This window comes from Protopterus annectens, chromosome 5.part0, assembly GCF_019279795.1.
Source record: "Protopterus annectens isolate FY-2018-M chromosome 5.part0, PAN1.0, whole genome shotgun sequence".
Classification (NCBI taxonomy): Eukaryota; Metazoa; Chordata; order Ceratodontiformes; family Protopteridae; genus Protopterus; species Protopterus annectens.
In genome coordinates this window covers 403,889,428-403,904,770 of record NC_056735.1, presented here as the reverse complement: position 1 = coordinate 403,904,770, position 15,343 = coordinate 403,889,428, and the positions used below count along the sequence as shown (strand labels likewise).

The window sequence follows — 15,343 nt, the reverse complement described above, 5'->3', positions numbered from 1 at the left end:
GGATTTGAGTCCATTTTCAGTAGAGGCCCGAGGAGAAAAGCTCCAAGCATAAACAGTAAAACAAAAGTTAACAATATATAACTAGGCCATGTAAGAAAACAGTACAGTGGTATCATTGGTTAAAAGCAAATATATAGTAATGTAATTATAGAATATAGACATTATGCTAATAGTTTATTTTTAGGTAAAGAATGGCAGCTGTACTAAACACAAAGTGGGTATGAGCACAACAGAGTAAAGTCCTTATAATATAATAATAACCACAGACTAATACTTTACCCCATAAGAACAAAAAGCATGCTATGTGGAACTACCCAAAAACTTAAAAAAATCACCAAAATCACCTAATATCGCTACCCTGTGTGAAACACCAGTAAAACCAGCCAACGCCTTAAAATACCTCAATTTGTGGCTAGACCAGTCACAAACATTCCATTTCCATATTGAAAAGGCAAGGGCAAAAGTTAACTCGCTTCTCTACTTGGCTAGGAAAAATCTCACTCTACCTACCTAGCCAGGGCTACTTTAGGTAAAGGAGTCCTTCTGGCCCAACTCAAATATGGAATATCCATAATAGCCACAGCTTCTAAGAAAAACTCCTCCACACTAACTCACCCTCAAAAAAGCCAAATGTTTCCCAATGAAGCATGAGAACACCTGCTGCTCAGCTCTCTCATTTTCAGACTTCTCCATCCTCACTCATTCCCACCACTGGCTGCCAGAATTTTTACCTAACACACATTACAACCTCAGGTGCCACTCCCAAACAATCTCCCCACTCCTATCGCCACAAACCAGGCCACACTGTAGCAAAATATGGGAATCCCTCCTTCAGAGCAGAACTTAAAAAAATCCTCCACACCAAACCAAACTGTACTGGTCACACAACAGGCCACATCAGCTAAGAACGTCTCAGCCTTCGCCTTACTCTCTGTTAACTACTAACATCTCTTAACTCCACCTCCCCCACCCTGACTCTCATTATTCCACAGCATTTCCACCATGATGTACCCCTGAAATATAATCATGCAAAACATATATTTCTCTCATAATTGATATATCTATTAAATGTTGCTGTGCAGTTTTTTTGTAATGTACTGTTGCTTTCTGCTCTGTTTTGATAAGTAAAGCTTACTGCCTCTCTATTCCACTTTGTTTTCTTTGTAAACTATTTCACCTGGGCAGTACCTGCAAATGGTCAGTTGTGATCAGTGTACTACCCAGTAAACAAATGTAAACTAAACTAAAATAAAATAAAATAAAAAAAACAATGTCTAGTAAAGCAACTTGCAGCAGATCGTACAACTGGTTAATTGAGACTGATGCAGTCAAACCCAGGACTACAGGGTGATGCTCTTATTTATATTTGTATTATAAAAATGGAAATATAACGACAGCATTTGCTTATATGGTTCATAAAAGTCTAGCAAACAGATGTACCTACTGGGGACTAAAAAAACTGTGATTCTGCATTGATCCACACTCTAAAGGGCAATCGTAAAAGTGCAATTTATACTAAGATAATTGTTTAAGTATGTAAGAGACTTCCTCTCACTCCAACATGCACTGATCTCAGAGTTAGTATATGTAAGGGTCATAACTCCCCCCTCACCATCATCAGGGGTGCAGCAAAGACACATTTACAGTATTAAAACAAGTTCCAGGTTTTGATTTTGATTTTAGAGGTTACAGTTTTATGATCATACGTTTTACTATTGGTCCTTATTGCCTACATATTTTAGCCATTAAGCCAAAAACAACTGGCATACAAGTGAAAAAAGGACACAGAGCTTGTGGTGTGAAATCTTTCCTTATCTTACATGTGCATTTTGGCTCTCTTTTAATTTAATACTGTAGAGTTTAGAATGTCCTTTCCAATGTTGTAAAATATCATATGCCAGTTAACCAAAAAAATAAATAAATAAGAAAAATATATAAATATAAATATATATGTATATATATATGTATATATATATATATATATATATATATATATATACATATATGTATATATATATATATATATATATATATATATATATATATATATATATATATATATATATATATATATATATATATATATCTAGGTTCATAGGTTCATAGGTTCATACTAGGCTATCTGCCCTAGGGCATTTATAAGCCTAGCCAGAGTGTGTTTGGCTTTCGCCACCCATTTTAAATTAATTTTGCTATGCCCTTTTTTGAGGTTAGTATACTGTGCCTCTATCTAACAGTGACACAGAAGTGATACCCTGGGTAAACCTACGATCCCCCATCCACTCATCAAGATTCCTCTTGAAGAGAGTCAATGAGGGACTCTGCCTAACCTGGACTGGGATTTTATTCCAGAGTGAAGGGAGCCTCTGGGTTATGAATCTGTCCCTCCAGCATGTCCTATTTATTTCAGTGCTGAGGTTCAAGTCTCTCGAGCGCGTAGCTTGATGGGATTTGGATTTTCTGAGGTCCATTAATTCCAGGTTGGACATGGCTTTATACGTCAGGCACAGATCGCCTCTGAGCAGGCGGTATGCCACTGAGTAGAGCAGGAGTTTCTTTAACCGGGCAGCATATGGCATCTGTTTGAGCCCTTTGATCCTCTTGGTGAGGTACTTTTGGGGTCTTTCCAGTTGCTGCAGGTGTCTGGTAAGGTACATCCCAAAAGGGGCATTGTACTCAATTATGGGCCTGATGAGGGATGAGTAAAGAGGCACGATGACCTCCCCTGATCTAGATGTGAATCCCTTCATGACTAGGTGGGCTATATAAAATGTTTTTCTAACCACTTTGGCCACGTGGTTGTCAAATGAGAGATTGCTATCAACTTGGGTCCCCAGGTCCCTAATTACTTCTTCCGTACTTAATGGATTACCACCTATGTGGTAATTTGTGGGCACTTTGTTTTTGCCAAAGGGGATGACTATACACTTTTTGGCGTTTAGCTTGAGGCCATGGCTCTGGCACCAGTTGTCTGTTTCTATGAGGCCCTTTTGGAGGATGCTTGTGTCGGCTGGAGAGTCGATTATAGCGCCCAGTTTGCAGTCATCTGTGAACTTGGTCAGCCACAGTCCTTCCGTTTTGGCCTGTACCTCCAAGAAATATATACCAAACAGGAGAGGTCCCAGGACTGAGCCTTGTGGCATGCCACTTGTAACTGGTTTGGAGTCTGACATGGCTCCAGCAATTCTAACCATGTGGGTTCTGTCCTTGAGCCAGTTTGCAACCCATCTAGTGACATAGGGGTTTATATTTAAGCTGGTGAGCTTATCTATAATGCCCGAGTGGGGTATTGTATCGAAGGCTTTTGCTAGGTCCAGATAGGCTGTGTGGACCACCTTCCCCTCGTCAATGGCCTTGGTGACTGTTTCAAAGAAATCGACCAGGTTTAAGAGGCAGGATCTGCCCTTAACAAAGCCGAACTGGGTAGGATCCAGTGTCTGTAGGTCCCCAATATCTTTTTTATGAGGTCCATGATGATCCTTTCCATAGCTTTGCAGACCAAGCTAGTCAGACTTATGGGGCGATAGTTTCCAGGATCCGTTGAGGCACCACCTTTGTGGAGAGGGACCACTGTTGCTGTACGCCACTCTTTGGGTACATATCCTGTGGTAAGGTTGAGATTGAACATTAGTTTTATGTTTGGGTTTAGCTCTTCTTGGAGTTCATGTAGGACGCAGCCCGGGACACCATCTGGTCCCATTAATCCTGTGTTTTTTGCTTTGGAGAGGGCGGCTCTTACCTGAGCATCTGAGATGTCAGGGGGGCAGCACTCTGCTGGGATAGATATTTGCCCTTTTGGTGGGGAGGGGGGGAGAAGTTTGCACTGAACCTGTCAGCAAGGATGTTGGCAATGTCTGTGGGTTCGGTGTATTTTTTGTCATTTTGGACTAATTCTGAGCATATCTGGGAATTCCCACCCAGGTTCCTAACATAACTGAAGAAAGCCGTGTGATTATCCTTAGTGTCCTGTGCAATTTTTCTCTCGAAGCTGGCATTAGACGATTTTATGAGTGCCTGTAGTTTTTTGCTAACACTGATCAGAGATGCCTTCCCTTTTTGGGATTTTGCTCTATCATGTAGTAGCTTCCTCCTTCTATTGTATAGTTTGTTTATGGCTGGGGTCCACCAGACAGGACGTCTGCCTTTGGAGGATTGGGTCTTGGTTTTATTTGGGATTGCATGATCCATGCATTCCTGAAGGTGTTCATAGAATGCGTTTATAAAGGATTCTGCGGTCTGGGCCATATTTTCCACAGGCCCGGGGGCTTTGAAGGATTCCACCTCAGTTTTGAGGAGCGTGAAATTTGCTTTAGAGAAGTTTTTCACTGTGGTTTTCTGGGCATGGGGTGGGGTTGGGATGTGAATATCCAGTGAGATTAGTTTATGGTCTGATCTTACCAGTGAGGGATACACTTCTGGTTTGGAGCATAGAGTCCCCATGTTGGTGATGATCAGGTCCAGTATGTTTTCCCCTCTTGTGGGAGTGGTAACAAGTTGTTCCATAGCATTTGAGTTTATAAATTCTAGGAACCTTTGAGATAGGGTGTTGGAGCTAGAGTAATGCTCCCAGTCTATGTTTGGGTAGTTGAAGTCGCCCAATATAATGGTGTTTGGAGAGACCTTCATATTTTTCAGTGTTCTTAGGAAGGCCGAGTGGGGTTCCTGGGTTTGGGAGGGTGGTCTGTAGCAGGCTATGAACTGGAAGGCAGTTTTACCCACTGTTAGTTGCACATGGATAGTCTTTGATGCTTCGTGCTGTGCCACCAACCTGGAGGTGTGGGTATCTTTGACGAATATTGATACTCCCCCTCCTTTTCTGGTTTGGTCCAAGTTTTGGGGCCGAAAAGCATAGTATGAGGTATAACCTGGTAGTGCTGGGGTGCTCTCGGGAGCATTGAACCAGGTTTCTGTTACTGCACAGATATCGATGTTCTCCATGCTAAGGAGAGTTTCGAGTGCATGCATCTTGAGGTTTAGACTTCTGGCGTTGAGTAGCATTACTCTTAGTTTCTTATCCCTTGTGATACTTATGGAGGTGGGTTTGTCTTTTGAGCCTTGCCTAAAAAGGCACTATTGGGGTAGCAAGAGCCTTTGCCAATATCCAAAAGCCCAGGGGTGACAGGTGCAAGCCATCCCTAGTGAAGCATCGTGGCCTGTCGAGCATGTCATCCCAGGCTGACAGGCATTGGATCCCCTTTGAATGACACCAATGCTTAAACCAATTGTTGAAATTGATCATCTTGTCTTCATATTGTGGCATCATTCTTGGTGAGGGTAAGATGCTACTCAAGGTCAGGGTCATACCAGCCTGGGCCACATGCTCAGAGAGCTCCTCTATGTCTCTTTTCATGTAGTCCAGGGAGGTACATCTCAGGTCATTCACACCAGCATGGACAATGACTGAGTCATATTTGTACTTGCCTTGGAGTGACCTGAGTGCTTGTGTTATGTGGCGGATCCTAGCGCCCGACAGGCGGCTCACCATGACCTTCTCCTTGTTCAGCCTGGTGAGCAGGACGTCAGTGTGCCTGACGATAGAGTCACCTATTACAAGTGTATCAGGTGTGTTGTTTGGCCTTAAGGGCTGTGACTGTTTGGCACACTGGCTTTGTGAGCTATGTGTTGCACGTGTTTTGTTTTGGGGTAGCGGTTGCTTGGGTGTCTGCTTTGGAGGTCTCTTTCTGCTTAGGCAGATTTTTATTTAGAGCCTCCGAGTATGTTTTTGTGTGTTTATGTGTTTGGTTTGCTGTCGTGGTAGGTCTATGTGAGACTGGAATTGTAGTGAGTGTGGTTTCCTTCTTCTCCTGACAGGTTTCGCCAGTACTGAGTTGAGAGAGCTTAGCCTCCAGTTTGGCTATATGGTTGCATCTCTTACATGTGTTGGAATTTGTTGGGAGGAGGAGAGGGTTATCTGTGTACATGAGGCAGTTGCAACATTGCCTCAAGATTCCCAGATTCACCAGCTGGACCAGAGAGGAGATTGACAACTGACCTTTGGACATGCTAGAATAGTATTGGGAATTCCTTTATAATTGAAAAAAAAGGGCCAATGGGGAACAAGGTACTCAAGGGGAGTTTGTGAGGGTGTAGTGCTTTTAATTTTTTAGTGCTGACTTATATAATTGCTTTAGTGAGCAAGTGCCAGGTAACTTAAATGCAATGTGTTACAGGTAACTTAAATGCAAAAATGACAAACAGTAACTTTCTTTCAAGTGAAACAAGGAAATAAGTACAGTAAGCAATGCAGATGTCACTAGGGATCCACAGAAGCGCTGAAAAGCCACGTTTTAGGTGGAATTAGCTTTTCAGGGAAATAACAAGCAAACAAGCATACAAACAAAGCTAGATTCAGCATAAAATAACTGGCCTGAAGCCCAAGTGCTTAAACCAGAACTAATACACTTTTAGAATAACAGACACTGAACCCTCAATCAGCAGTTCCCAACTTAGAAGGATGTAAGCTACCTGTCCTGCCACCACAGTGCAGGCCACAAACCTTCCTAATGTAAAACAACTGGTCTGAGCCCAAGTGCTTAATCCAAAAGACTTAGAATGATAGCTATACTTTAATCAAGTTACTACCAAGCAGTAATAAATACAACTGAATACTTTAAAGAGGTATATATATATATATATATATGTATATATATATATATATATATATATATATATATATATATATATATATATATATATATACACATGCAATAAATTGTATAAATACAATTGAATACTTTAAAGAGGTATATATATATATATATCTATATATATATATAGATATATGTATATAAGTATATATATATATATATATATATATATATATATATATATATATATTGTTCTTGTAGGTAAAATGTATCTACAAGTGAAAAGTCAGCATTATTTTTGCATGATATGTAGAACTACCCAATTTGGTTCATAATGTCAGTTTTGCTTTTCCTTCCATGAAAATGCATACATTTCAGCAATAAGACAGAGAACTTATATTAACAAACATTGCTAGTTCTACATCACTGAATACATCCCAAATTACTTCCAAAAGGAGAAACATTACAAGGCCGATGTAGCTTACTAGACATTTCTAAAGTTGGTAGAAGGGGTGTAAAGTAACAAGGACCACTTCAGCTGGTAAAGCTGAGACAGGCCCTAACTAATAATCCTAGCACAGGAAGTATGAAAACATAAAATGCAATTATAAAGAAAATTATAGCAATTTTTTTTATCATTCTGTTCCTGTGAAATAAGAAGCAATGTTCTTACTACAAATTATTAAGAAGTAACTGGCAATTTAATATACATGTCTCTTTTCTTCTTAATAGTTGATTACAACTCCATCAGAAGAAAATGAAATGTATGTACAGCAACGGGATGAGTACCTGGAGGCGGTCTGTGAAATGTCATTAAGAAAAATATCAATCATCACAATTTTTGGACCCTTTGGTAATAGTACAATGAAAGTGGACCATTTTCAAGTAGGTGAGTCTTCCTCTTCAAAATGTCATTTCAGAAAACACCCTTTTGCGTTGGAAGTGTTATTTGTTTATTTATCTGTGTGCTCTTCAGGAGATACTATGGTACCAGCATGGCCAAATATCACATCTTTGATTATCAGGACCATCTAGCCACTTGCCCTAAGGGTGTGCATATGCCAAGACAAATGGCAGACAAGCACCTTTTGTATGGTTATTGCTAATGGGACCAGTTAACCCTTGTAAAGAAGTGGTGACCTTGGCCATTTCAGCAGTATGTATTCAAAAAAATAACATGGAATCCATTTCCAGCCCAGTTAATTTAAATTATCAATAGGTTAACATCCATATCAACAATGTTATCTTTTAACAAGCATCTTTGAGTTTATATTCAAGACCAGAGTACATGGGTAAGGGGACTGGGAATGCAAGTTTAGTTTCAGATAATGTACAACCAGTAAACAACCAGCCATCTTTGTTATTTCAGTAAACAACCAGCCATCTTTGTTATTTCAGTAAACAACCAGCCATCTTTGTTATTTCAGTAAACAACCAGCCATTTTTGTTATTTCAGTAAGCTTTCGGTGATCATCTTGACATTCGGTGCACATAACAGAAAAGCTGGCACACCGGCTTAGGGGACAGGTTTATACTGGTAAAACAAGTACCCATACTGGTATTGTAGAGTAAGAACAGTAGGAGTTTGAACATTAATCCTTGTTAAATGCTTGCTAACATCACATAAATTAATACTTTGGAACTTATTAAAAGTAGCATGGTCAACAAAATACAACTTCTCTAGTTTCTTTAGGATGGTAACATGACCAGAATCAATGCAGTTCGTTAAGCAGAATTTAGTGAATTACAGTTTGACTGTGGAGTCTTTTTTAATTAAAAATCAAGTGAAAATTACCATTTTGAGTGGCAATTTATTCTACTAATGCTCAACAAATACAATTCTCTGAGACAATAACATACTTGGAGATGATTATTGAAAATTGTTGAGGTATATGGTATAGCTTACCATGCACAAACACACACACACACACACACACACACACACACACACACACACACACACACACACACACACACACACACACACACAAACACAGAAACACTAACTTTTGTATATGTATTGTATATATACATATTTAGTCCTGTTATCTTGTTACCTTAAATACTTTGTATATTTACAAAATCTTTTGTAAAGCAGTTTGGCTCCACAAAGGGGGTGATAAATTGTCCCACTGATATCCAAGTACCCTCAGATTCTGAAATCAAATTAGATTATATTCAAAAAGAACAATGCAAATTGGATCCAAAGTATTTATGAGGAGACCTTATTCAGGTATATAGGGCTAACTACCTCTGGGAATGTTTGGAGTTAGCAAAAAATTTGGGATTATCAAAAAGTATTAGAGAATCCATCAGACAGCCTATATACAAGATTCTATAGGAATGAGAAGTGTACTAATTGGTTCTTTGAGAGAGTAGCTGATGCATGGAATAGGCTACCAAATTACATTAAAGCAAGCACTATTTTAGATATTTTAAGATCACCTTGTACACTTATTATGGGAACAACTGTTTTGCTAGAAGGGCATTATTGCCCATGTTTAAAATATGTGTATGTTAAAATATATATAGGGAGCTACGTAAAGAGTTCCCCCTGATAAAAAAGAAGAAACACTTTTTTTGTTTAATTTGCCGAGCTGAAGCATTGATCAATTTGTTTCAGCTAGCTGGAGCTTTGACCAGGTTTGATTTGCTGGGACATAGTGGAACCATTGGGGTGTTATGGTTAACATGTTTTTTCAGAGTTGTATGTAATGATGTGGCAGTACCTCTGGACTGGGAAATTGGGTTAGTGGTTCCAATTTTAAAAAGGGGGAACAAGACCATTTGTTCCAGTTATAGAGGGATCACACTCCTTGGTCTCCCTAGGAAAGCATGTATGCATGGTGGTGGGGTGTGAACCTGCCAGTACTGTCTTCATATGTTCTGTGGACTTTGAGAGAGGCATATGACCACGTACCCTGGAATGTCTTATTGGAAATGATACAACAGTGAAGGAACCCCAGAGCTATTGCTGCATGCCATTTGGTATCTGTATTTGAGGCGAGAGAGCTGTGTCTACAGTCATACATACACACACACACACACACACACACACACACACACACACACACACACACACACACACACACACACACACACACAATTACATCAAGAACATTCATGGTGGAGATATGACCTTGCTAAAGGGGTGTCTTGTCTTCCCTCCTGCTTGTGATTCTTCTGGACAGAATATGAAGGCACAGGCAAAGTCCAGACTATCTAGGCTGGTGATATGAAGGCTGTTTCTTTGTTGTCTGCAAATAATGTTTTCGTCCTAGCTTTAAGTGACTGTGATCTCCAGCATTCACTACAGCCATTTACTGCTGACTGTGGCACAGGAGTGATGAAATTTTTCACCTCCGAATCAGAGGTCATGATTCTCTCCTGGAAAGGAGTGGATTGCTTTCTTCAGGTAAACGTGGAGCAGCTAACTATTGTGGATGTGTTTACCTTGGAGTTTTATTCATGTGGGATGCTAAAGGGGATCAAGAATCTAACCAGCAAATGGTGGACTGGTGGCAGTGCTGCAGGCCTTGTACTAGACTGAAGTGGGGAAGTGAGAGCTGAACCATAGGGTGAAGGTCTCAATATACTGGTCAGTCTTCATCTCCATTATCACTATGGTCATGATCTTTAGGTAGTGTCTGAAAGGATGAACTCAGCAATACAAGCGTCAGAAATTATGTTCCATCATACAGTGGATGAGCTCATGCTCCGTGAAATAGTAAGGAGCACTGCAATCTAGGATGACCTTGGAATGCAATTCCTGCTCCACCATATTGAGCAAAGTTAGTTGTAATAATATGGGCAAATTGTAAGAATGCACCCTGAGCTCCTCTAATAGGGAAACGTGCAAGGCATGACCCAAGTGAGAGAAGGCCCTGGGGTAGATCTGGGGTGCATTTGAGGGATTATAGCTCTCATTTTGCCTTAAGAGTTCCTTGGAATATCATTGGATGAGCTGGAGACTGTTGTTGGGGATGGCGGAGTCTGGTCTACCCTTTTCAGTTTGCTACCATCATGACCCTTACTAGGATGAGCAGTTAGAAGATGGTGATTATTTGTTTGATAATTGCATATATTATATATTTTTACAAATTTTTTTAAAACTAACTATAGTTAGTTCCTGCAGTAAAAAGTAAATTTTTTTCAGGAGACTTTGATACATTAAACTGAGATTCATACATTAAACTAAGATTCATACATCCCCTAGTACTATAATCTTTGAGAGGTACTGCATAAAAGGATGTCAACAGCTTTAGGAAACAGGCATGCTTATTGCACTTCCAGTATAATTTTCTTCCTGCATGTTGTTACCAGCATTTCCCCAAATTCTGAACTCTTTACTACCTTCCTTACCAATCCCTACCTCATTTTACTGCTCTTTGGTCACCCATCATCTGGTTACTAGTCTTCTGTCTAAACTACTCATTTCTGGTACAATTTATACAGATTCCATCAACCCACATTCTGTAAAGGTAGCTGCCTTGCACGTAATTAGGTCATTAAATATCATTTTAATTTGGTCCTGTCTTACTTTACTGTTTTTTTTTCAACCTGTTGCTAAGCCTCCAAGCCTTGGCAGGTCTTTTAATTCACACCTTTATCAATTTTCCCTCATTAGTAAGCTTCTTGAGAAAATTGTGAATAACCACCTTACACAAATTTACATGTTTCATTTACCCTCAGAAAATTCCCAGTGGAATTAAACAGATGAAGCTGAAGCTACAATCCAAACTGCACTATAAACAAACATGTCTTGCTACCATCCTATTAGAAAATTATTTGACAACTCATAGAATTTGCAGCTACATTGCCAAAGACCTATAAGATTCTATGGTGAGAACAGGCATTCATATAACAGCATTTTTCTTCTTGTTTGACAAAAACAGAGAGATTACAAAGGTATTATAGCAAAAGAATAAATACATTTAGGGATATGTTTTCTGAAAATATATTAAAGTCCCTTTCACTGTTCTCAGTTTCATATATTTTATTTAGGGGAGCCTTTTCTTTGCAGTTTTCTCTGTCTTTTCAGATCTGGTCCTCTTTTCATTGCTCTGTCTGTCTCTAATCTTCAGTGTTCACAAGGTTAACATAAGATGTCATAATTTTCTATTAAGAACAGCAATTAACAGCAACAAAAGACAGTGGAGCTGTGTATAATTCGTTGCCTCCATGGTGTACACATGCGCAAACACACACACACACACACACACACACACACACACACACACACACACACACATACACACACACACTCACACACACACACACACACACACACACACACACACACACACACACACACACACACACACAGATCTATATCTATGTTTTAATTTCTGCACGTCTTTTGGGTTTCTAATACCATGACGGGAATGGACCCCATTCCTAAGTCAAGTATGATTTAAGTTCATGAAATTAGTATTGTTTCAGTCTTTGATGTTAGCCAGAAGTGCTCCTCACAGCACCCGCAATGTGCCCAGTAATGTCTCCTTCTGCAATTCGTACTGAGTTACATGTAGCTATAACCTAAGTATGATTGTAAATTCATTTTTTATAAGACCCATTGTTCCTACTACTACTGGAATTGTCTGTGTATCTTTCTTCCACATTGCCCTCATTTCTGCCTGCAAATCCTGATATTTTATAACTTTGTTTCGCTCTGTACGTAAGTCACTGTAGTCACTGGGTGTAGCAATTTCAGTGGTCGATGCTACTTTTGTCTTCTTTTCATGGACTTCTATATCTGGTTTTCTCACATCTATTTTTTTAACTGTTGGTAATGGATGATCCTATGTGACATAAACTTCATAATTTTCTATAATACTTTGTGGCTCATGTTTCCAGTCTTTTTTAGCTACTTCAACAGTATAATGTTTGCACAATCCGCAATGCAACAGTCTTGCCACATTATTATGCCTTTCATAATACAGTTCTTCTGTCATTAGTATATCACAGCCAGCAACAAGATGTGTGACTGTTTCCAATTCTGTTTTACAAAACCTACATTTGTCTGTTTCTCCCACATGTTCAATGGGCTTTGTAAATCAATGTGAACAAAGTCTACTGTCTTAGGCCGCCAATATTAACCTTTCATCTTTTGGTTTAAATTCACCTCTCCTTAACCATTCCTGCATTCGATCCTGATCAAAATGAGGTTGTTACAAGAGTTTTCTATACTTTCAACTATATTTATGCATTTTCCACATTTCTTGCCTTCTCATTTGATCCTTCACCTTGTATTCTTTCTTTTGTTTTTTGGCACATTCAGTTGCTGGCTTATTGTTATCTACTTCCATTACCCCTTGATGCCGATAGGTTTCTGCTAAACTATACAGGGAAGCAATCTTAGATTTATTCTCCTCATGTTTCAAAACTTTCCCTACTTTTGGGTCTTGAGTTCATTAGATATGTGTGCAGTCCCATGATTGCAGATCTATACATGTAATCAATTTCAAGAAGGCTCATACCTTCTTCAGAACGGGGAATATATACTCTTGGTATGCACTGATTTTTATAAATCATTTGATGAGCTTGAAGCATCCTTCTTGTATTCCTGTCCAACCTACCCAACACCTTTTGGAGCCAGTCAATCACTCCAAAACTGTAACTTAGAACAGGAACAGCAAATTGATTTATAGCTTGGACTTTGTTCCTAGATGTCAATGCTGTTTTCAGTATTAAATTTAGTCTTCTAAAATATTCCTAAGTTTTATTCACACTTGTTCATGTTTTATTGTTGATCCTTCATCAATTCCCACATATTTATACACTCCCTCTTGCTCAAGTTCTTTTATATCACATTATTGTCTCAAACTGATGGTGCTGCAGCTTTCCTGCTTTAAAGGTTGCTTTTGTACGTTTATCAAGACCAGATCACAGTCTTATATCATCTGAAAAAGTTTTGACAACTTGCAGTTGTGCTTTAAGTTTCTCATCTGATGAACTACATAGTTTTAAATTATCTACAAAAAGAAGATGAGCTGTTGTTACACTTTGCTGTTTTCTAGGAGCCAAAATGAAGCCATGACCTATTCTGTTAAATAGACAGATTAATGGGTTAGGGGCAAGACAAAAGAGCAGTGGTGACAGAGAGTTATCTTGGAATATTCCCCTTTGAATTTTTATCCTTGGAATAATAATTTGTCTTTTATCATGGATTAACTGCAAAATGGTTTACCACTGTTTCATGGTCACCATAATGTAATCAATCAGTGTAGGGTATATCTTATACATTTTTATGCACTCTTTTATCCATGAATGTAGGATACTGTCAAATGCTTTTTTGTAGTCTATCATGCCATACTTAGATTCTTCCCCTTTTTACAGTGCTCCATTATGACTTTATTTAACAGCAAAATATCCTTTGTTCCATATGACTTTCTTTTATTACCTTTTGCTATATTGCCATTGTGATGCCCCAGCACTGACCCAGCAATCAAGGAGCCTCAATCCTCACCATTGGCAACAGCTAGGGGATGTACACACTGGGAGGATGACACGTACACACACAATAGAGTGTAAGTTCCCTTAAGAGCACACAGAGACCACAGTCAGTCTGGGGCTGGTTTCTCCCTCTTTCTCCAGATCCCCAATAAGACTCCCCACTGGCACATATATAGGGCTAAGATCTCATCTGAGTGGCCAAACCAAGAACTCCAGCACCCTCTCTGTCCAACCAGTGCTTCGTGTCACTGCCCAAGTAGCTGACATGCACACACACTTTGAGATTTGATTTATTCACACACACACACACACACACACCCACACACACACACACACACACACACACACACATGGGAAAGGTTGGCACAGGTTTACTAGATATCACCCCTTTTGCCCAGACTATAAGGTAGTTTCCACTGTCACCAGCCACTACTTATCAGCTACTTTATGGCCCCTAGCAAAGGGTGGCCAGTCCTAGTGTGTAATATTACTATTATTCCAAATGGTAGTTGGACCAAGCGCCAGGCTATTAGGAGTGGCCTGCACAATGTCACCAAATAGATATGCAAGTACTCTAAGAGCTTAAATATCTCTAGACAGACCAGCCACAATTGAAAGGTTTAAATATATTTAATAATAAGTAATAAAAGAACAAGACAATACTAAATATGTATTCATAGTGACTTCAGAGTTCAAAATCACAGGAAATATTTAAAACAATATTGCAGGACAGTCTCAAATAAATACAGAAAACATGTAAACTAACCTTTACTATGTTCCTAACTGAATCTAAGAGAAATTACTGTACCCTAGTTACTTACATATAGCAAGGCAAGTGCAGAGGTGGTGAGTGGATGTTGCCAGGTCAAAGAAAAATACAAATTGCACTCTCTCTCTCTATGAGAGCTGGCAGGATGACATCACTTTTTGTCACCTGACTTTAGTTTCCAAGCTAAACCCCCAATGTCTGAAACTACTAGCATTTAGCATCGCCCTATGAAAATACATAGCCCTTAGATGTTTGCAGCTGCTAGGAGACATAAAACAGTAAAATACTTACAATACAATGCAGTAGGCTCCCTAGTTCTTGACATTATGTTTCCTATAGCACTGAAACTGAAAGAAAACATCTCTTTTATTACAGGGTTATAAAACAATTTAATTTCAACTATTTTCCTGAAGTTTTGCCAGTTAACCATCTATGTTCTAGTTTCTACTGTTAAAACATATACATTTACAGAGGTACAATAGGTTTTATATATTTCTATTATTTTCCAGTAGGGTACACTGTGGAAACATCC

At 39.1% G+C, this 15,343-nt stretch overlaps 1 protein-coding gene across 1 annotated transcript in view; it reads left to right on the top strand.

Annotated features, from left to right (window-relative positions):
- The window catches only part of CCDC80 (coiled-coil domain containing 80), a 451,240-nt gene that overhangs the window by 239,183 nt on the left and 196,714 nt on the right, over positions 1–15,343 (top strand). The window contains exon 2 of the mRNA XM_044072370.1: positions 7,320–7,476. Within this exon, the coding sequence (XP_043928305.1) occupies positions 7,320–7,476 (157 nt within the window). The remainder of the gene's footprint in view (positions 1–7,319; positions 7,477–15,343) is intronic.